The sequence below is a fragment of the Haliotis asinina genome, chromosome 3 (genome assembly GCF_037392515.1).
Source record: "Haliotis asinina isolate JCU_RB_2024 chromosome 3, JCU_Hal_asi_v2, whole genome shotgun sequence".
Classification (NCBI taxonomy): Eukaryota; Metazoa; Mollusca; class Gastropoda; order Lepetellida; family Haliotidae; genus Haliotis; species Haliotis asinina.
The window spans coordinates 69,425,414-69,448,660 of NC_090282.1; the positions used below are offsets into that span (position 1 = coordinate 69,425,414).

General features: G+C 40.6%; 1 protein-coding gene across 1 annotated transcript; it reads left to right on the plus strand.

Moving 5' to 3' along the window:
* Positions 1-22,783, plus strand: LOC137278378 (synaptotagmin-4-like). Its single transcript, XM_067810673.1, has 4 exons — positions 1-204; positions 6,729-7,528; positions 17,716-17,839; positions 18,745-22,783. Exons 1-4 carry the CDS (start codon positions 168-170, stop codon positions 19,050-19,052), a joined length of 1,269 nt encoding a protein of 422 aa, XP_067666774.1. The 5' UTR covers positions 1-167; the 3' UTR covers positions 19,053-22,783.
* The last annotated feature ends 464 nt before the right edge of the window (positions 22,784-23,247 follow it).

Sequence of the window (23,247 nt, forward strand, 5' to 3'; positions counted from 1 at the left end):
ATAATTAGTCAGTAGTTCCCGACTGTTGCCGCGCACGGCCAAACGACGCCATCTTGGAAGTTAAAGAAGGACTATGGCGTGAATATTTCAACAGGCTGAAACCATTTCTGCTGTGTGACATCCCAATATTGACGAGAGTTTTGTGAATTTTGTTCCATATTAACACAATGCCCGTTCAAGAAGCAGGACATCCTCTTCAACATAGTAAGTCTTCTGTATCGTACCTCCGTTGTGTCGGAATGTCCTTACCGAGTATGGCTCGCCACTGGTGGATGTTTTGATTTTCAGATTGAACGTAAACCTGTATCGTGGAGGTATCTTGACAAACATTAAGTCGTTTAAAAAATGCATATCTAGTTAATGTTACCTGTATGAGTCTGACAACACACATTTTCTTCTATGACGATTAACATACGTTTGTATGTTAGGGGAGCACTGCTGTCAGGCGTTTAACAAAACAGAAATGGTGGTTCATTTTTCAGTATAACTCTGACCGTCGTGTGGAATTTGAATTCGTTCTTGTAAACCCTTAAACGTCTTTTTTACATGAATGAAATGTTCAATGCATACTATTTGTTTGAATGGCAAGACTCTTTGTCATAAAGTCGAAAAACAATTAAAGAAATTACCAACGTTCATCAACGCCGTAAGCTATTATGATTTCCGTGCTATCACGTTCAATGTACATAGGGGTGGGGGTGGGGGTAGGGTAGGATGGTGGTGGTGGTGGGTCATTGGATTATTGGGCTCTGTTTCTCCAATAATGATAAGGAACAACCTTGACTAGCTGTTAGACTTGCCTATTATCTGTAACACACTTCCAGTTACCCTTTTCTCGTGTGATTTTGAAACATGACCTGAAACTCTCTTTCCTGCTAATGTGCATCTTCTTGATAAGTTGCTTCCCGGAAGAAACGTACACTTGAAAATTGGATTTGACAAACAAAAAGCATAAAAAATTGCGAAACTTGAAGCTGTCGCCATTTGTGTGTTACTTTTGATATGGTCCTTTGACATAGCCTGTGATTCCTGTATTACGTAGATCTCCATTGAATTACCATTCTTTGTTCTTTCCATCCTTAACGTCTTCCTAAGGAAGGGAAACCATCTCAGATTATTCATATTTTCACACCGATAAGGGTGTGTTCTTTTTAGATCAAATTTTGAATAAATTGTGTTTTGTTCACTCGGAAAATGTGATCATAATAAGTACAACTATTGATTTTATAAAGAAAGTATGATTTCTAGATGAAGAATTGTTTTTGGATGATATCACGTTGTTCTACAGTGGTACTCAGATTTCGTCCAACCTCGCCATCAGTAGATTATGACGACTAAAACGATGTTGTATGTCGTAACAGCTTCCTACACCGTTCACGGCCTGGCTCATGGCGTCTGTTTAGATATATTAACAAGACGCAGTACGCCCACGGTGAAAGGCCTTGGCTAAGCACTGTCCATATGGTACAGCTAAAGTACTGAAACACGAAGACGTCTTATGTTGACGTTCTACCAACGGGGTTGTTATTTGAACGTTTCCCATTTATTGATTTAAAACGTTTTAAGATACCGTGTAACGTTTGAAGGAATTTATTGTGATGTCGAAATCAATATGTTGCCTTGTGTCTGAAATGGTCAGGCTGGCTTTGAACGCGATAATGCTGAATTCAGCGTAAATGTCAAGAGATGGCACGTTGTTGCGTTGTTAATATTTTGTGATACGATACAGAACACGCTGATTCAATTGAAACAGATCCCGCAGACATTTAAATCATCGCAGAAGCAATTTGTATCTTCATGTTTTCCACACAAACGGAATAAAATAGAACTCAATTGAAGTGAACTGACACTCACTTTTAATTGTATGATAACACAGCAGTGCAATGTTTTGCTCTAATAATTAAAACCTTAACATGAGTCCCCTCACCCAATATTCATCTTGTTTACACAGAACATACAATCTATCATCATCATCATCATCATCATCATCATCATCATCATCACCGTAAACATCACAACATCACAACCGCCACATCCCTATTGTTAGAGCCCAATAAGGTTGAATAAAGTTCACTGAATAGTTTAGGTCCTGGTTCTTCAATAACTCAAGCAACAGAAACATTATCAATGCAATCAATCATCACTATCCGACATGTAGCAGGTCTTGTGACAAGATCACCATCCATTAACGCCGGTCTCCGGCCATGACCACCATCCCTCATACAACCAGGGGCCTAATTTCCTCCATGCTATCCTATTTGTCCAACTCATGATCCGCAATATGAAAGGTGGCATCAAATCCGCTGAAATATTTACCTTCCAACTCCTCTTTTTGCAGTTCCTCTATCAGTGCAAGAGCTGCAGTGAATGTGAAAGCAATATTTGCTAACATGCTGGGCGGTAAAATTAGCCCCAAACCAGTCTTGCTTAAAGTTGCCCCAAAGCAGACTCGGCTATTGATTTCCTCGGAATGCAAATAATCCCGCAATCACACCAAAAACCGCATCTTCAGAAACGAAGCCCCATTACAGTACAATCACGCTGTCTCTTGTTTAAGTCAACATAACGGTTTTCATCAAATGTGGGCAGATTAGCCAAACTGGCAATGCAAGTGCCCACTCGCTCCCAGAAACACATTTTGTCACCGTGCGACCAAATAAGCCTCATAGTGTTCTGAAATGTCTTTAAACACGGAGGACCCATCAACACTGATTGTCCAGACCTGCAGTCAGATTGTCAAAGGAGATTAAACTCTTGTCGTCCCGAGATGACCATCGCGACTTGAATGAATGGTTTTTACTAAATATGCCATTGTTGCATATTTTCAGGATGACACAGCCAGTCTGTTTAAATATTTGTTTCTCCCCTTACCCCAAGCTGTATTAACCCTTGTCTTACCTCTGTACCTAACCGCTTGAACTTAATTGTTTCGCCTCTTTCAAAAGCTGTATGAACACATGTCTCACAGGCTACCTGACAGTGAACATGCAGATAATCAAAACGCTTTGTTTTGTGTATCTATTAAAACAGTTTCAAGAACCAAGAATACATTGAAAAATAATGACACAGTACACCAGGCAACGCTTGCACTTTATTTCTGCGAACACTCAGGTCCAATGAGATAATACGTGTATTCGCGTGATTTCCATGGCAACCCTTTTGTCAATGAGTGTTATAATTGCATTCTATCGGACAAACTGTGCTCGGGCCTCCCACGGGAGTTTGGTAGTGCCCAGGGGGTGATGAACATTCTGCTCAGCAAGCACCAGCGTGGCCACGTAACTTTCGGACCAACCTACATCCAACTCCCTGCTGATGTCAATTTTGAATTAAACATTATCCGATTTTTCAAAGCAAACTCACAGTTCCGGATTTCGCATACTGTGCTCATTTCAAGTAAGTAGGTCAAGGTCAAGGTCAGGTGGTTAGGGCAGCAGGTTCCTAGTAAGGCACAGAGTTATTAGATGAGGTGCTGTTTCAAATAGAAGAACTCAGGTCTGATTTCTGAAGTACGGGGAGTACCAATGTTGATGGGATTCAAATTCATGTCCAATAAAGACACCTCGATCACGGACGATACTGTTGAACCCCTTGTCTTCTCTAGTTCCCCACTCTCTCACTATGATCACCTTGATTACATATAATACACGCTTATTATAATACACGGAGGGAGCACCGGTCGACCCTTTATTGCCTCATACTGCCTGGTCCTTTCTAATCAGAAAATGTAATGAAGAACAATTCCATCAATGCATCTTGTTAATTCCTCTCGCGAATTCGTCTCTCCCAAGTTTAATATCTGTTGTTGCTCTCAGGGTAGACTGAATTCGATACAATGATACATTACTCGACAATGATTTAGTGTCACTAAATGCCTTCTGGAGGAACTCGGTGTACAAAGGTACTGGCAGATAGCATGTCAGGTTCCATGTATATTTTCTACAAAGAAACAGGTGGGGATTTGACTCGCTGTCCCTGATTACGTGAAGAGATGTGTTGGGACACACAGGGTGCGTCGTGCAAAAGGTGGGGAGAGGCGATGTCATCTCGTGTAACGTCAACGCCACATAAAAGCATGACAATTCTAGTTTGAAAAGCTTGCCCTTCATCCTTTATTCTTCCCATTGTTAAACACTCCATGTGTATTAAGTCAGTGACACACAACTTACATCGCAATCTGAGAACGACAAACAGCTTACATCAAAATCCAGGAACAACGACAAACAGCTTACGTCACTACCACTAACGACACACAGCTTATATTAAAATCCGCGAACAACAACAAACAAATTACAACGCAATCTAGGGACACAAACAAACAGTTTATAACACAATCTGTGAAGACTAAGAAACAGCGGATATCAAAATCTGGGGACACTAACAAACATCTATCATCACAATACGGGCCTCAATGGAAAACAGCTTCGATAACAATTCTGTGGACACAAACATACAGCTTACATCACAGTGTGTGGAGACAAATAAACAAACAACTGACATCATAATGTGGGACAGTAACAAACAGCTGATATCAGAATCCGTGAATAACGACAAACACCTGACATCACCATCGCTAAACAAAGACAAAAGGCTTACACAATAAATTATACACTCAATGTTCCTAATCCTCAGGAGTGTATCAAACTATTCTGTCTTGCAAACCCGATAGGTTACAAAGCTTCATATTCAGGTATTATTGGTATCTATTTGTTGCCCCAGTCTCTTAGATGAACAGATGTCAACATCACAAGAGAGTTTATGTAAATATTACATGAAAATGACATTGGTTCTCAAGTGACAGGTGTCAGAAGAGCAGTTTTAATTCTAATGTAATTGTAATTCACGCCTTCGACACCATTACCACGGCAACACATCCCAGCTAATCATCTTAGGAATTTCATCGGAAATTAACGCTAGAACCACCACACCACTGCATCGCCCGTTGTTTCAGGTGCACTCAAGGCTACCCTGGGTTGTTAAAACTTTGGGCTTAATAATTAAGTTCCTCCTCCTCATGACCATTGTCAAGGGTATCCAACAGGAACGGACTGATCACTGAATCGTAAATTCTCAATTGTACTGTTTGATCGATGCACGGGAGTTACTACTTATATTAATAATAAATGCACACGAACACAAATAACTTTCTTCTAACACTAGAGGCCTACATGAATATGACAGTACACGTGGTTATTGTGTTTGATGAAAGGGTGTTTGATGAAAATGGATGGAAGTTTGCGTGTCAGTGTTGTGTTGTTGTTTTTGTAAGTTGTCTTTGGCCAGGTGATTTCGCTTGGATTTTGTTATGGAGATTATAAATTCTTTTCATCGACAAATCTAGTTATTCTTTAAAATACAGAGCAAGCTGTCTGAACCGGCACTCACTGGGAGTGAATAAATAATCCAGTTTAGACAATGTGCCGGATGATAAATGTACAAATCACAGATGGGACTGAGATTGTATGCCACTGTTGACAACCTGCCGGTTTTGACAGCTTTTGACTGTACAACTGCTGTGCTATTATAACTGTTGACTAAAAGGAAAAGGAGTGTTTCACTGCAGGGGATGCTAATGCGCTTGATTTCGAGTAACGCTGACATACAGTCCCAACCCAGTGATCTTCCTTCACAGCGTCCCCTTCAACAACAATAGCAACAACAAAACAACAACAACACCACCAACAAAAACAACAACACCACCAACAACAATAAAAAACAAACAAAAAAACCCCCAAAAAAGCCAACAAACAGCCGCATCCCTTTGAAGCAAAAACACCACCAGTGAGCTCTTGATGTTTATCCAGGTGTTTGTCTGAATCTTTGTCTTAGCGCTCCACGTTTCCAACCTACTTTGATGGGTTCTGTGAATTGCCAGGAAGATCTTCATTTGCTGTTTACTTCATCTCTGCATACTTTGATGTATTCACTGCAGGACATTCCACCAGTAACAATTTACTCCGCAACGCAGAAGAAACAACTACCCTGCATTTAAAATTTCTTTGAAAGGATATTTTGATCGGAAGAACATGTTCTTGAAAGACACGTTCACTCTTACTTAAGAGGTCAATCAATTTTGAAATGGTGTTTATCCGTGCCTTGACTGAAAACCGACCCCGTAGCACCGTCCCGAATAGCATTGATTTGGACAGCCACAAGTGAAAATTAAGTTCTGTAAAGGCTCTTCCTAAACTGAGTTCTATCTCATCGCAACTCTGATTACACCTCTGAAGGTTGAAAATGTCTCTGAAAACGCGGCCCATCTGGGCAGTAGCTTCAAAGGGGTCCCAGAATAAGTTGCCAGGCAACGTTACAAATATAATTAGCACTGCTTGACACAACGGGAAATGGTAAATTAAACAGTATGTATATTCGTGTTTGACTTTGATCTGGGTTGTCAGCCTGTAATCTCCGAGACTATAGTAGGGAGGGCTATGGCTCGATAATTGTGCAATAACCTGGTTCTGCTCTGATGTCGGTAAAAACAAAATATAATTCGCATTCATAATGGACTCATAAAGAAAGCACCAAAGTTCTTGATTGCATTGTTGGAAACAGGGCGACATTATTATCAAAACTCTGTTTCAAAGTAAATTACCTTTGCTCCTCTTTCATTTAACTTTTAGCATTTTAACCTTGGATAACTAGGAAAGGGAAGATGATTCAATCATATGAAACTATTTCATTCAATGAATATGAAAGTAAGTGATATTTCAACATTTTTGTTGCAGTTTCTAATGGCGCTATTTCCGGTATTGTCATCGGAGCTGTAGGCTTCGTCATAACTGTGTCGGTGGTGGCCTACAAATGTTACCGGCGCCGTGTCATGCGCAATGCCCAAAACCGTCTCTCTTCCGCCATCAAGAAAGGGCTCCAAGAAAGTAATTCGGGCAGCATGAAAAAGAGCGCGCCAGTGAGAGGGAAGGTTATTATGAAGTCTAAAGCTACAAGTCCAATAACTCCCCCTGATCCAGAAAGAGATCCTTTCCACAGAGGAACCACATCCCCAGGCTTCTCACCAACTGGTGGCGACCCAAGTTCAATCAAAACGGAAGTGTACGTGGAGAACGAAAAAGATGGTGCCACACCGGAAAAGGAAGACGTCATGCGCGAGCATCATTTGGAAGAAAAGACGACCAAACTGGGGTCCCTCCATTTCTCAGTCACCTACGATGTGCAGAAGACTGCACTGTTGGTCACAATGATCAAAGCGGTTGAACTGCCACCACGTGACCCGAGTTTAGGCGGATGTGACCCCTATGTGAAGCTGCAGCTACTTCCGGAAAAGAAGCACAAGTGCAAGACCAGGGTTCTGCGGAAGACCTTGAACCCTGTGTATGACGAGACCTTCACCTTCTATGGAATCAACCTTAACCAAATACCTGGGATTACTCTCCACTTTGTTATTCTTAGTTTCGACCGCTTCTCCCGGGATGACATTATCGGGGAGGTGATATACCCGCTAGCTGGTGTGGACGTCAGTGAGAAGGAGGTCCCGCTGAGCAAGGAGATCTCGCCACGACATCTCAAGGTAAGAAATGTTTCAGATCAAATGTTTAAATCATTTATATTCAGTCTCTGTAATTACTAGGGACGGCAGGTTAAATCTAGCTGTTAAAGCGTTCGCTCGTCCCCGAGCCCCGGGTTTGATTCTCTACATGGGCATAATGTGTGAAGACCAATTTTGGTCTCCCACGCTGTGATATTGTTGGAATATTGCTGGAATATTGCTAAAATGGCTCACTAGTACAGCTCACTCACTGTAAATCTGGAGATTTGGGTGAGGGTGGGCACCTCTGTTTAGGGTTTCGTTTGGGTGGGATATGAATACCGTAGACGACCCATGTTACTTGTTACAAAAGAAACCTGTGTGCATATGCAGACAATCTACTCGAGTGGTAAAGGTAGAAGAGGATTCATAGTTGGCTTGTTAAATCGTTTTTAGTCGGAGACCCATGATCCTTTTACCTCCTTTTACTCGCTTTCATACTTTTAGAGGTAAATCATGTCAAGGCTTTCATGCGATTTTCAGTTTTGTGCATAGCACGTCGGTGATTTTGGATTGTCGGACAGATCAGAGTAGCTCATATTGAAGAAACACTATAAATCTTCCTTCAAACCTGATTACTGGTCTCAAACAGAACGTGTGTCGTTTCGGTATATTGAATCTAACGTGTATAGTAGCTCTCATGGCGTAGGATATGTATGTGATCAATGTTTAATCTAAAACACGCCAGAAGAATGAGTTCTGGGCAAATTATTACATAAAATCAAGAGACGTGTAATTAAAAATGAATCGAAACTTCGCAAATTGCTTTTCAGGCGAACCATATTTCATTACATGCTTTCACTTCATCTTCATAAGAAATGTATCTTTTGTAACAGCTCGGTTTCCATGACAACAGTGATTAATCCTAATGAAGAACAACACCTTGTGGATAAATCACATATACCTAATCACATCTGACATCGAAGCCTAATCAATCCTGCTTATAGCCGGATTTGCTTCCATGATACAAGCATGATTTTAGAAGATTTGTTTGCAGTACATATCAGTCTGCACTTTTCTGATTCATTTTTCGGCCTGTGAGGAACCTGGTTAGGCCTGGTCTTCAGTAATCCATGCTTGTCGTAAGAGGCGACTAACGGGATCGGGTGGTCGGGCACCCTGACTTGGTTGACACATGTCATCGTATCGCAACTGCACAGATGCTCATGGTGTTGGTGACTGGATTGTCTGGTCCTGACTCGGTCGTTTACAGACTGTCGCCATATGGATGGTATACTGCTGAATGGGGCGTTAAACAACAACCCACCAGCCAGCTAGCCATGTTTCATATGATTCTCGGGTGATATTGTGACACTTTCTTGATTCCGTCACATCCTGGACTGAGTTTGAAAACAGCATACATGACGCGCTGTATTTCCGGACTGGATTTAAGTCGAAAATGCATATTGACACATTTCCACTGCGTTTTCTATCAGGACATGCGTAACATGTTTACTGCACTTCGACGGTAAATCCACCTTTGATATATTCTCAACGCGGGTTTATATGCCAAAAGTAACTATTTCATCTGGATCCATTTAAACATTATCGTTCCATCAAATCGCCTCCTCTAGACTCTGGAACTTGTCATATAGTCGGATGGTCTGCCTGGAGAGTTAAATTCAGTAATGGGTACCCACATTCATACTCAAGCGAGCGAGGTCTCTCTAAACCCTGCATTTAGTTCTTCCGAAGGAGGCACTTCCATTGCAATTAATCTCCTAGACAGAGCCAATCGCCTGCCAGTTTGGAAGTATAACTGACAAAAGAGCACGTTTCCCATGGCATCATGTACGACTTTGGGGCACAATCCCCGGTGCTATCAATCCATAGCTGTGCATGGTAGCTAAAAGATTAGGTCTTCTCGTTTAAGGAGCTGTAAGATTTGAACACGAACTGTTCCGTATAAACGTTTCAGAAAAGTCTCACAGACCTTCGTTCGGCACGCACCATTTCTTTGCACACTCAAGTAATTTTAAAATAAATGTTTCTGGTAAAATTGAAAAGATTTAACTTTGAAAGAATTTCAATATTATAATTAATATTTAAATTTAATTTGGAAATGCCATTTACTTAAATGTTTTTTGTTATTAGCTCAATGAATTTTAAATAGCTTGTGAGGTCATTAAGCTGATGTTTGCCAGGATGTCGTTATCCGTTCCAGCATGTCTGCACGTCACTATAGATAACAGCAAAAAATCAATTCGTGACATTGTGCAAGCAAGTGTTGTTCAACCTTAGCCAGTATTCACAAAACCAGCATAAACACATGCAAACTTGGCTAGTGACCCAGGCTTGGTTTCATGACATCGTAGCAAAACCAATCCTGCAGCAAATAGATGTCTGTGTAAGCACCTTCAGTGAAGCAAGCACACTTAACATGGAACCCGATGAAATTCATTTACCACAACGGAATCATCAAAGGGATGACAAGATCGTTCACTTACAGGCATCTGGTCACATGACCTGGCCTAAGTGTACGCAGAAGGCTTCCCCCAACCGCAAAGTGGAGGATCGTTGTTTCCAACAACTCGCTTACCAAATCTTGTTGCTGGAGGCTAAGTCTATCGATGGAACTGATAACGCTATTGATCTGTGACCTTTCCTCCAGCGCAACAGGGTGACAATGCAGAGAGCTTCCAGCAAAACAAGTCGATATAAATATCACGCCTTAGAAGCCATTGCCGCCCTAATGAATCTTTCACGAGGGAATTTTTATTGCATGTTATTTACGGGAGTTGTTTCAAGGATAATGCCACAGTGTTCTGAATGTGAATAGCTTCCACCATAGATGACTATCACGAGCAGACAGGTATAGCTATCAATAGGAAAACTGCTGCTGGGGTTGTAGTTATTTCTGGTGGCTATTAGTCGGTAGAATTACAATATGGCGCATGTCTGCGAAGTTCACGGTTCTGGTCAAACTATATATTACAAATATTGCCGATGTGACTTTACATCTCAACTCACACTCATTCAGACGAGGGCCATGGGTAATTTGAGATCAAGATCTGTATTGTTCAGCATCTGCATGCGAGCTCATGTCAGCTTCTCAGGATGCTTCTAGTTGAAGGATTATGGATGAAAATATATACACTGACGCCGACATTAAATGTGTAATCAATATAGCCGATCTTCCTGGTTTATTCAGACCAATGGTTAGCGGGGCTCTTGAGTCTCAAGAATAAATTGCATTGTAAGGTCGTATATCAAGTGATGTCTTCGATGATAATCAATAAAATACGAACTGAATATGTCGTCAATAATGGAAATAGCTTTAACAAGGAATGGGTAATTGCTTCGGTAAATATTTCATAGCATCGCAAAGGCCACACAACCACTGAGTTAGAACTGTGTCTGCAGTAAATTCAAGGATGAATAGTCCTGTAGCGAGCTATTGAAAATGCCAGAGAGCAAAGCCTGTGATTTATACAAGTACAGTCTGGGATGACCCGTCTTTGGACTATGGAGTCATATCAGAGAGCCTGTTCTGTTCTGAGATATGGAGTAAAATGTTTACGTCACTTCTGGCAACACTACAGAAAGTTTGAACCCTCGGATATGTTTCAAAATCGAATAGCTCCATCACATAAAAATTGATATTCTTTCGATATCAAAATAGTAGAGAGTAATAGTTTTCCAGTTTCAATACGTACACAGCATTCTTGTTGGGTTGGCCATGGTAGGGTTTCAGTGGGAGAAATACTCGGTCAGTTACTCTCCAATGCCTTCTAGACTCCAGCTGAATGATGACTGGTCAGCACGGTTTCGAATGTACGTAAAAATCATTTTGCCCACGGCGATAATACCGTAAATATAGTATTAATTCAGAAGCACATTTGGCAATTTCAAAACCTGATCTTACTTCACTAATGTTGAACAGTAGCTAAACCGAATTCTGTTTCAAATTAGTACTTTCGAATGTAGATCTTATCTCCCTAACGAAACAACAAAATACCAATGGTCTCATCAAAAGCATTAAGCTATTTTCAGATTCCCTATTAACTACTATTGTGTCCCATACAATAACGTTGCTGTGCAAGGCCTAATCAACTCATAATGTACACTAGATGAATTGACTACAAAATTGTTAGCACTGATAACTGTCATTCAGATCAATATCCTGCTTTGCCGAGAACAATTGTCACCTTCATTCCTGTGACGGACGAGGTTGTCAGACTATTATGTTGTCAGGACAGAGCCAGTACCTGCTTCTCTGCCAGTGATGGGGAACGACAGTAGTGATTATGTCCTTCATATTATAGACTCACTTCTCTGATCCGTCACCTACTTTGGGCTCGATGTGTATTTAGAGGATATCCCTGATCGGGTCGTGCTGTGAAGACAGTACGGCCAGGTCATATGGATATGTTATTCCGTTCTTCCCGGCTGACGCTCTTCAGAATTAGGTTCTTGCGTGCATCGATGTGTTATGTCTTTCTTGAGTAATGACAGGCTGTGCTTATTGGGGATTAGTGCCTAATGACATATTGATAAAATTATGGTATCTGTGCTTTCATCCAGATGATGTTAATGTCTGTATAATTATAGATTATATCCAGCTAATATAGATTAAGCAGAAGTTCTGCTTCTCTTCGGGAACTGATTGTTGGAAAGGTCAAGTCGGTGAAACCTAAGTTATGAAGTACACACATACGTACATATTGACAACATTTGATCAGAAAGTTGATCCTTTGATACATGTACATGTGTCATACTGCTTTACTTTCGATGAGGCTCAATGTTGTTAAGAGCTTACACGTAGTAATCGTTAAAAAAGAATCACATTTATGGACCGGAACGATTCTTGACTACAGATATAAACTATTCATCACTTCCAATCCATCGAAATTAACTTTGGTTTCCTTTCTGGTTTTGACACCAGCAGAATCCGAATGCAAGCTTTCAATATATCTGCTCGTTTTGCCCCATGGGAAAACCTGCGTGTGATAAATGATGCAGATGGACCTATATAATTAGGTGAACACTGGTCATGTTGCGTTGTAATCATCTTTCAAAGGGAGAGAATGACTGAGGGACGATGAATTGTTCACATTCGGTAGACGTGGGCGTTTGCAGGCGACAGGAATCCAAATATGCCATAATTCGCTCTCACCGTTTTTCATCAGCCTTAACATCTCTATCAACATATTCTTGCTTCAAATACATTACTGTGGTCGTGGAGAGACCTTTTGGAATAAGCCTTCTACATTTTCTGAACATGTTTGTGTATTGTAGCAATACCGGAGAACGTACATAGGATTTTGAAATGTTAAAAAGATCAGCGGACGTGACTGAGTCATCATCTGCACCATTAGCTCACAAACGTCCTTTGTCCTTATGCTCTGGGAAACAAGAAGTCTAATTACTTAAATTTAGACGTAAGCGCAGTTCTATGAAATATGCATTGGCAAAAACGAAATGGTTAAGACTGTCAATGCAAACACAGTTCAGTGTGGATTCCCCATCCTTCGAGGCGATAGTCATACGCGTACCCTCTCGCTAAACATGCAGAATGTTATATGGAGACCTGTAAATGTTGATTTTCCATTTAGGTGTCAGAGTTAGGTTGAAATCAATGGGTCATTCATAAATAAAATTAATCCTCAGGCAAGTACCCTCATTTTAGCTTCTTCCGTGCCAGCATGATCCAGAAGACCGTATGTTTGTTTCAGTTTGGACAAGGCACGATGGGTGTATTTAACAGGACGTATTTCCACTCATTAATAATACAACGCTAAAATTAGACTCATGAAATACAGAAATTGCTTAGAAAGGAATATCGGACCAATTCAAGCGTCATTCGTGTTTCATAATTCTTTTTTGATGACATTTACATCGGAAATAATGCAATCCATTTGTTTTCTTATTACCGAAATAAATGCCGCATTTCACCAAACCAGTGAAGACCCGGGTTAGAAATATCTAGATCAACCAGTGCTTGTCGTGGCTATTTACAGGACCGTGTGGTCGGGCTTGCTGATGCACGTTGTATCTCAGTTCCATAAATCTATTCTCATGATGTCAGTCACTTGATTGTCTTGTTCAGAAATCGATGTATTTACCGGATATCGTCATACAGCTTGAAGAAGGCAGAATGTAAACAACAAACACACAAACATACAATTTATCTACATTAAAACGTTAAACTGATATGACCTTGGTGTCCAAAGTTATAAACACGCCTGATACCATAATGACATCCTTCCTGCAACGTGACTCAGAGCAACCTTGACACTGGAGTGATCCGACCATCAGCTCTTCCACCAGAGACCGTTGAACCTGATTCCACATCTCAAGTACTGAGGATGAATCCCAGGGCTAAGGACATCGTGGGCGTTTGTGTCAGCTGGAAGATCTTGTACAAATACACTAGTCTTCAATATTCTTTCGTTTGAGAAACGTGACCGCTGACGGACGTAAGCGATCCATAAGAAACATAAAGAACACAGTCCTTAGTTTAATCCTTTAAAGATATGCAGTAATAAATCAGTATAAAAACTAATATTTCAGAAATACGATATACCGCCACTAATACCGATCTCAGATCTTTGGTGTACTAGGGGCGGCGGGGTAGTCTAACGGTTAAAGTGTTCGTTCGTGACGCTGAGGACCCGGGTCTGTTCCCCACATGGGAACTATGTGTGAAGCCCACTTCTAATCTCCCCGGCGTAATATTGCTGAATATTGCAAAAAGGTGGCAAAAACAGAAACTCACTCAGTCACTTTGATGTTTCATGAAATTTCGCATTTCAGAAAACTAGTTGAATTCACATAGAATATATAACGTCAATATATAGCTATTACGCTACGACAAAAGCACACTAATGACTTGTTTAATGGACACATTGATGGAAATCAATACCTAAGGATGTTTATCTTCACGTTTGAATGTGTTTCTGAACATCCCCCTAGCTACATGTGTACGTATGGATTGTGAAGTAGCCATTACAGCTGTCTGGTTGGTGTAGCATATAGAACAAACACAACATCGATTAAGTCCATTGTTCCGGCAGCGTCACGATATGAAATTACATTGCTTCCTGATGCCCGACATAGCGGCAATGCCACGGGGTACAATACTCCACATTCGGCTTCATTGGTAATAACAAGGTCTCGAAAAGGAGTAATAATCGTTGCCATTTCTCGTGCAGTAGTGATGAGTATGTGGGTGTCTGTTGCAGCTAACACGGACAGCGTGCAGTTGAAAATAGTTATTCCGGATCTGCCTGGTTCGGCAAAAATTATTTTCCGGAAATTACCGTTAGTGTGAGTTAATGCCTGTTGTATAAAGGTAGTTCGGTTTAACATCGTCAGGTTTTGAAGTGAGCCTGACGTGATGCTGGTTTTAGCTTCTACTCAAGAGAACCCCTTGAGAACGGATATGGTGTTTAGCAATACTACAGAATTAAATGTTGAGTGTTACTGAGAGATGTTTCCAGAAAACAAAGATGGCGTGCTCACAGGTCAACGAGTTTCCAACTGACTGAAGAACATGGTTTTTATAAAGAGCGCATCTACTAAATATTTAATGTTTTTGACTTTCTGTGAGCAATCCCAATCGCGACAAAATATTCATCGAGTTGCAGCTACAGTGCAAGAGGTGTTACCAGACAATAAAGATGGTTCACAACATGCCACCGAACAGTAATCCTCGTGAACTTAGCTCAAAAGGAACACAACGACCACCTTGGCTACTCCTCTACCACCTTTCTCCCTATTCATTGTGCACTCTTTCTTAGTACATACTGTATCACTCAAACAGGCCGCGTGAATTCATAGTCAGCCAAGACCACTGGTTCCCGAGGGCGTCTGTGTTGTTACTTATTGCTCCCTTAAGAATCATAGGGTGAAATAACAGAGTAAGATAGGATTGTCCGCATTACTGGCTCTCGTCTTCAACTCTCTGAAGAATTTTCCTCGCAGCTGTATTATTCAGCAATCATTTATTACACCGTGATACTCCACTCTCGTTCGTACGTCTTAAATGGTCTATGTAGGCTATAGCGGATCTACATATTTGCAGAAACAGATTCACGACTCAATGTTCTGCTGGCTGTTTACTGGACAGCGCCAAATTTTTAGCATGGTTTAACTTTCAAGAGTTTTGCCTCTTAAATACATGCGTAATCTATAAACAGAGCTATTGAATTGTGATAGATCGTTGTCTGGTAGAAGCCTGGCATTTCCCATGAAACCATACCCGTTGGTAAACTATGACAGCCCCAAAGGGACACAATTGCATTTAGACTTTGATTAAGCACCCACCACTTGGGCCATCTCTTCATTTACTCTACAGCAAAATCTAAGCCTCTTCCCAAGGGACAGCTCGGATGACTGTACGCAAACTTGGTCTTGTTTAAACCCAATGGGACACTGGAAGTGTTCCATAGCTATTCGATTATTTCCCCTATCATAACATATCGAGCTGAGGGGAACGGTACAGGGGATGTTTGTGCGCCCGTCTGTAGTGTTAGCTGCTGGTAATATGATCGGTTATGTTATGTAAATAACGCTACCCTCTTGCATTGACGTGTCTCAACATGGAAAAGAGCAATTATTTTGTCTGAATGTACGACGTGGGAAGGGAAAGAACGTGATGTCTTTACAACGCAGCTGTTTTGCAGCCGGAACAAGTTTTGGGTTTAATTTGTTGTTTAAAAATTAGAAGCTGAGTCGGTCTGTGTGCATGTCTTGGTTGTTGTTGACGATGGAGTGAACTTATTCAGTACTTTAGTATGCATTATGAAGTTTAAATAAAGCGGACCCTCAGTGTTGATGGATTGGGATGCTGTACTCGTGCCTTCTTTTCAACACACGAACATTCTGGCGTATGTTCTCGGAAATGTATCTGAAATGCAGACAAAAGCTGTGGAAAGCTATCTCTGCTGACAGGAGGATTGGTGATATGAGATGTGATGAGATTTAGGGATGAGTTTAGAAATAGTACTGCAGCTTTAGTTTTCCCAGGTACAATAATTCAACAGACACCTGATTAAAAGACAATTAGGTTACTATATTGTATATAAAATCCTCACAATATCATGCGTGCGTTAAAGGTCCGTCAAATTTGATTCGACTTCCCTCCATCACGAATTCGAACACCTCACTTTGTGTGTTAGTTCAAGTTTAATTATTCACATCGGTTCGGCAATTAATGATTGCAACACTTACAGTGCCTTAAGTTGGACCGTTGATTTAATCCCATTGTTTTGAACTAGGCACAATATATGCACCAGTGACTGAAGCATTCGTCCCTTTGACAATCATCCAGAAATACTGTGTATTGGTTGGGATCAGAGAATATTTGATTTGACTTGATTTGAATAATATGGACTAAGAAATATTATTTGATGATGTTTACTTTCAAGTATGTATCTACGGTACAGGGTGTGTCAGTTCAGCATCATAATACCTTCTTAACACGTTATCAGCAGAGCATCTTTGCGTTGCCCGGATGTCTACCACAACCAACCGGTGTGAAGTACGACCCAAGAGGGAAGAGCGAGACGATATCAGAACGTTAATACCACTCTGGGAACGGGAATGTTAGGAGAGAACTGGAGTCAGGTTACCGCAGACATATTGATTGGGTCTGAATTATTTCATTTGTTCCTCAAACTACCCATTCTGTCCCGAGCATCCTTACGAGAGCCCTTAGGTCAACCGAACTAGATGAGAGAAATACATTCCGGAATAAGTGGTCTGACAGACTTTTCTCGCTACCAAAAGAGCCCAGTGCCATGTGTCGTCCTTCCACGGCTCGCAACAAACTGCGATGGTGAACACGTTTTGGATTTTTATGGTGGGGTGGGAATGGGGAAGGGTACATCCACTACTCTTAGAGTCAGTGAATGAATGAGTTAAGACTTATAATCACTTTGGCAAGGTTGCAGTAATTCCTCACTCTTCGACACCCAAAGAATCCCGTACATGTACAAGTTCCATAGATCGTGATGCAAAGTATTATTGTATTATGTTTCCATCATGGCGTCCATTCTAATCGAGCGTGTACTCGAGACTGATTATTTTCAGGAGATTTGTAGTTTCAAATGTTTTTATGTTTCTAAAGAACATTTTATGTACATGTGGGTTATTCTTTCCAAAAGAAAAACAAAATATGTTCCGAAAGAGTTCATCACGTTGTATTGACGTGTATCTGTTTTCAGTTCCGCAGTCAGGGCCGAGGGGAACTGCTTGTGTCTCTGTGCTACCAACCCGCCGCCAACAGACTCGGAGTGGTTGTTCTCAAAGCCAGGAACCTCCCCAAGATGGACATCACTGGACTCTCAGGTAGCAACAGCACCATTACATACCATTATAGATAATCATTACATAAATTAAAGTCCAATGCGCGATTCCATTATTTCAAAGATATGAGTTTATGAAATACTGGCAAATAGCAATGATACCATGGGCTCGAAAACTTTAAGCTGTCCTGCCCCAAAGGTGACACGAATCACAAGTACGTATCAAGGCGACTAAATCGTTTGGCTATAATGACAGCACATCACAACATTGTGTATGTCATGTCTCCATTTGTTTAAGGTACAGTCTTAATTATATACGCTCATTTTAACATGTTTATTGAGACCCAGAAATAACATATGCTGATATGAGTACCTTTCTTACATGTTCAGTCAGAGACGCTCTTTCTCTGACTGAAGAGACCCGTCAGAGTATTATTGCCATGCATGGGAGGGAAAATATCTGATTTCAATGAAAACTTGAAAACAAACACTATCACAGTGTTGACATATGTTACGTTAGTACATATAGTTTATCACGAGGTCATCCTGAACCACGAGTCAAAATGTCTGTGTAGAGCTGAATATCAGAAGTTCATGCTTGTTGTAGGAGGCTTCTAACTGGTAGGGTGGCCAGCCGCGCTAACCTGCCTAATGCAGGTCAAACACGGGATCGATGTTCATGATATCATCCACTGGTCTGACATGGCCCGACTATTTACAGACCACGGATACATAGCTGAAATATCTGTGTTGCGTTAATCAGCAAACAAACAACATTGTGACAGGCAGGCAAAAACGGCCATACACCCAGCAGTTACGGTTTTGTATACCAGTTTGTTTGAAAAGGCCCAAGACCAGAATCCAGGCCTCAAAGGCCAGCCCTTAACGACCCTCGATCACGTCAACATGTCGCAGATGCAGTGTAATAATTGCAACATTTGTTTTCAGATCCATACGTTAAGATCTACCTACTGTACAACGGACAACGGATAGCCAAGAAGAAAACCCACGTAAAGAAACGTACACTGAACCCGGTCTTCAACGAATCCTTCCTGTTCGACGTGCCCTACAACGAGGGCCTACAGAACATCAGCTTGGAACTGCTGGTACTTGACTGGGATCGTATGACGAAAAACGAAGTCATTGGTCGTCTTGAAATTGGCGCCAAACTGGTTGGACAAGAGGCCAATCATTGGAACGAGGTTATGAACTGCCCCCGGAAACAGATTGCCGAGTGGCATAAACTGAAGGAATAGAGACTGAGCCAATGTGAAAGATGGGATGAAAGACTGAGATTTTATTTGTGAAAGGACGCGAGTGTGGTTCATTTATTATACGGATCGACAAGGACCACCCTCAGACAGTGCTAAATCTTGAAATCGTCTCGCAGAGTCTCTGGCAAGCTTTTGGCGATTAGCCACATGCTAACTATTGCTCCAAGTTATTATCGTAATACCTACTTCTTATGAAACATGTGAAAACATTCTAAAAGGTAATTATTTAGAAATCTTTCAACTTTTCACGGAACAATGTCTCATTTTCAGGCTGAGTGGACATTTATGTCACGTGTTTCGGATCCCTGGACGACAGAAGTTAGAGAATAATGGGTCAAATAGAAAAGCAGTTGGTACTTTCTCCGCATCCTTGACATGCTTTACATCAGTTTATGAAAATCATGTTTGATTTCACAGTAGCTATATAGAAATCCCATATGAAACTTTCAGCGTTTTTGTCTTGAAATGAAGTAACGTTGCATTACTTTTTGTGCAAAATGGTATGTCTGTACAGTGGATTCATAGGTTTTTTCTAATTACTTTAACAATAATTTAATTCAAATCAAAGGAAACTATAAATCGTAATAAGCACGAAGGATGTAGGACATGATATAACCTCAAAATTAGTCCATGACTTAACTTCTTTTTTACTATCAAAAAGGCATCTTTGTAAAATTAAATAAGATTTCTTTAGGTGTCACTTCTGCTGCATTTTGGAAATTTACAACCAAAACATTTATCAATAGTGTAAATATTGTGTTAGAATTCGGCATGTACAATGCTTAAAACAAATGCTGTTTGATTGTGGTTGGGTCTAAAGGTTGTTAATCTAACGTGACTGTCATGGAGACAGAGGTAGATGCAGGTTAGCGTTTTCTGATAATTTAAATCATCCGGACTGAAATGTGGCGAATAAATTCTTGTCATGATCAAGTACATCCGTCACCACTGGCCCCTTTCCTTCTATTGCAAGACTTTTTTCATTTCGATGCTGTACTGGGAAGTAAACGAACCCCTTTAAATACCTTAGAAAGGTAACTTGCATGTAATTCATGCCAAAATGACAGCAAAATGTTTTAATACAAGTGTGAAAAGGTGGTTGTAAATGACAGCCGTCTTAGATTTAGAAAACGCCTATTCATATTTGCAAATCAGCTTCGAAATAACAATTTCATTCACTATCCCATTTTGCGAGAAAGAACTACGTAAATACAATGGCCGCAAGTGGGACGCAAGTGGCTTTAAAACTGGGCAGGACAATATTAAGCAGCCTTTCAGAATGGCTATGTATGACTGATAACCAACGCCGTTCTTGCTAGTTGGTTAAACTGGTACTTGAAATTCAGCTCATTTTGACAGCAGCACTAGCATCCATCACCCAAGCTCAAAGAACAGGATAATTCATGTTACAGGATTCCAGCCATCCAAATGGTCATGGCGGAGCGGTGTAATGGTACTTGTGGCTATATTACAGCTGTGTTTCTCGTCTGTTAACGTGTCCATGTTCATACCGCTTACATATCGTTGTTATAGCTCAATGTGACACCGTTAGATGTCACTTGTTTATAGGCTATATTTACTCGCTGTAGATAAACCAACGTTGTGATATTGTAGTACTTAAGGGCACATGTGATCCTACAAAGTGCAATCAAACCAGTTACTCGGATGAATTTCTCAAAACCTTTCCCTCCCCTACCTCTCTTCTTCCCCATCTTCGAGGTGAACTTCACCTTGAGAATAAAAGTATCACATCACGAAACAAGGGGAGATCACTCTGTAGGATTATGTCTAGCTGAGATTTTGAAGATACCACCATTCTGATGTTCTGTGAATATAACCACCGGTATTTGTTGTGAATATGTGATATTATATTGTTTTTATCTGAGACGGAAGTACTTGTCGTTGCTGTTTTTTAACCGTCACTTCCGCGTTTACCGGTTTTCGTAAATGGACTGCGCATGCGCAAAAATTGTCATGCTCATTTCCCATTTCCCACCTTTAGTAGGAGTTATAAGAAATCCTCGACGATTGTTTTGTATAACGTTAACGGATCTGCGAAATCCCACCAATTGTACATAAAACTACATGTTGACGTATTCTGTTACCACAGTGATCTGACCCAGTAATGACCAATGTTCCATGATTAGTAGTTTGTGTCAGTATCCCACAACTTCTACATGCCTGCTCTCTGTCACGGAACGATCGTCCTTGTAAACACTCACTTGTTGAAGACAAACAAAGTAATCACGATTAGTATAAACGTGTTGCGTACCTAGTTGTGCATTCACTACGAAACTGCCATTTTACAGGCTAGCGCTATTAGTTGTATCCCACCATAAAGGCAAACATACGGTACGTCAATGCTCGCGAAGACGTGACATTATATTGATATATTTAACAACAGAAAATAATTGTGTGATGATAAGACCAATTAGTTGCTGTGTGTGCATATTTAATTTTATTTCACCTCTCCCAGATTATATTTTGTTACCTTTTGTGTATGTCTTTACCACGTAGAAGAAAAATATGTAAAATCATATCAAAAATATAAATAAAATCTTTGTATATATGATATATTTATGTATATTTTCAACCGTTGGGATATGCCAAATAAAATGAATGTGAACATTAAAAATTGACTTAAATGTTTTATCTCTATTTGGAAATATCATAGTCGTATGACACAACAGCAAAAACGTGTTTCTCCTGGGATTTTATGAATAATTTCATATCTATTTGGCATATCCTTATTAGTAATAGTGACGTATATATGGTTTATCTATTGTGCAGATATTTTGGAACACTTAGCAAAGTAAAGGGGTTATCTGAACGAAAAGAAAACCACATTGGAAGAGCTAAGAACAGAGGATTGGTAATTTGGAAAGGAGATGAAATAGTAAACTTGTTATGACCAGAATGCTTTGAAAGATCAGGAATTTTGCTTCATGTTTGTAGAAGGATAATGATGTTTCTTTCTCTACAAGGGGCAGTGCAATACAACCACATACAAACTAGCTACCTGCACTGTAGGAGAGATTACCATGCCGTGCCATGGGTGCTATCTAACACTTACATTATACCTAACACTGAGTACTTGTAACAACACTGTAGTCCAGCTGGGAACATACAAACATTGCAATCTTCATAATTGACAAAACGTCTTCTTTGTGTTAGCCACAGTACGAGGCGTGGAGCTGGATACTCACATGCCGACTGATAATATGTACGGAAGGAATTTATGGTCTTGGTATACAACCCAATATTGTGTCACATGGCACCAATGCATTTAAAAATATTTATTGTGACGGCTATTGCATGGCTATCCTGATATGATTTGAAATAACACTGTTTGAGAATTTCTGATCAGCTGAAATGCATAAATGTGTCCATTCACTATGGCCATCCATGACTCACTCTGTCTTTGTATATCACTTCTATACTCCTATCAAAGAATTAATTGTTTACTCCTATCAAATAATTATTTAGAAGTCGTAAAAACTGCAGGTGCTTTATGAGCCTACCGACATTCGTATCCAGCTTCACGGTAATGCTGAATATTGCATGGCGTGAAGTTGTAGTCATGCATCATGTCCAACAGATAGCATTCATGGTGGACGTCGGATGACCGTTACACAGCTGGTGTGTGGCTACTGGAATTAGTGTGTCAGCCAGCGGTAACGATTCCGTGTAATAAAGAGAGCTATTCTTGTTGATTCGGGTGTCATGTTTTCATTTATTTATATACCTGAAGATCCGGGCTGAATTGATCTTCAGCAACCCATGCTTGTCGTCAGGGGCGACTAATAGGATCGGGGTTTTCACGCTCGCTGACTTGATTGACACCTATCTCAGTTGCGTAGATCGATGCTCATACTGTTGATCACTGGGTTGTCAGGTCCAGACTTGATTATTTACATGCCGCCGACATATAACTGGAATGCTGCTACGTTCGGCGTTAAACAGCAACGACAACCAACCCTCAGTTTATGTAAGCAGCCAGTGACCTTGTTGATTCGCCTACGCGCTGGGATTGATGTCAGATTGTAGCTAGCGGTTGATGAGATTACTCTTGATTGTTATTAAATTATGGATTTACCTCGACGCTGAGCCGGCAATTGCCCATGAAGGGTTAGGTACAATAACAGTGGTTTGTCCTGAGATGTGTGAAATCACAACT

Coding starts and splice junctions, on each gene's coding strand:
- LOC137278378 (XM_067810673.1), top strand. CDS start 168: ATGCCCGTTCAAGAAGCAGGACATCCTCTTCAACATA. Junction 205..6,728: donor AGGACATCCTCTTCAACATA/GTAAGTCTTCTG, acceptor TTTTTGTTGCAG/TTTCTAATGGCGCTATTTCC. Junction 7,529..17,715: donor TCTCGCCACGACATCTCAAG/GTAAGAAATGTT, acceptor ATCTGTTTTCAG/TTCCGCAGTCAGGGCCGAGG.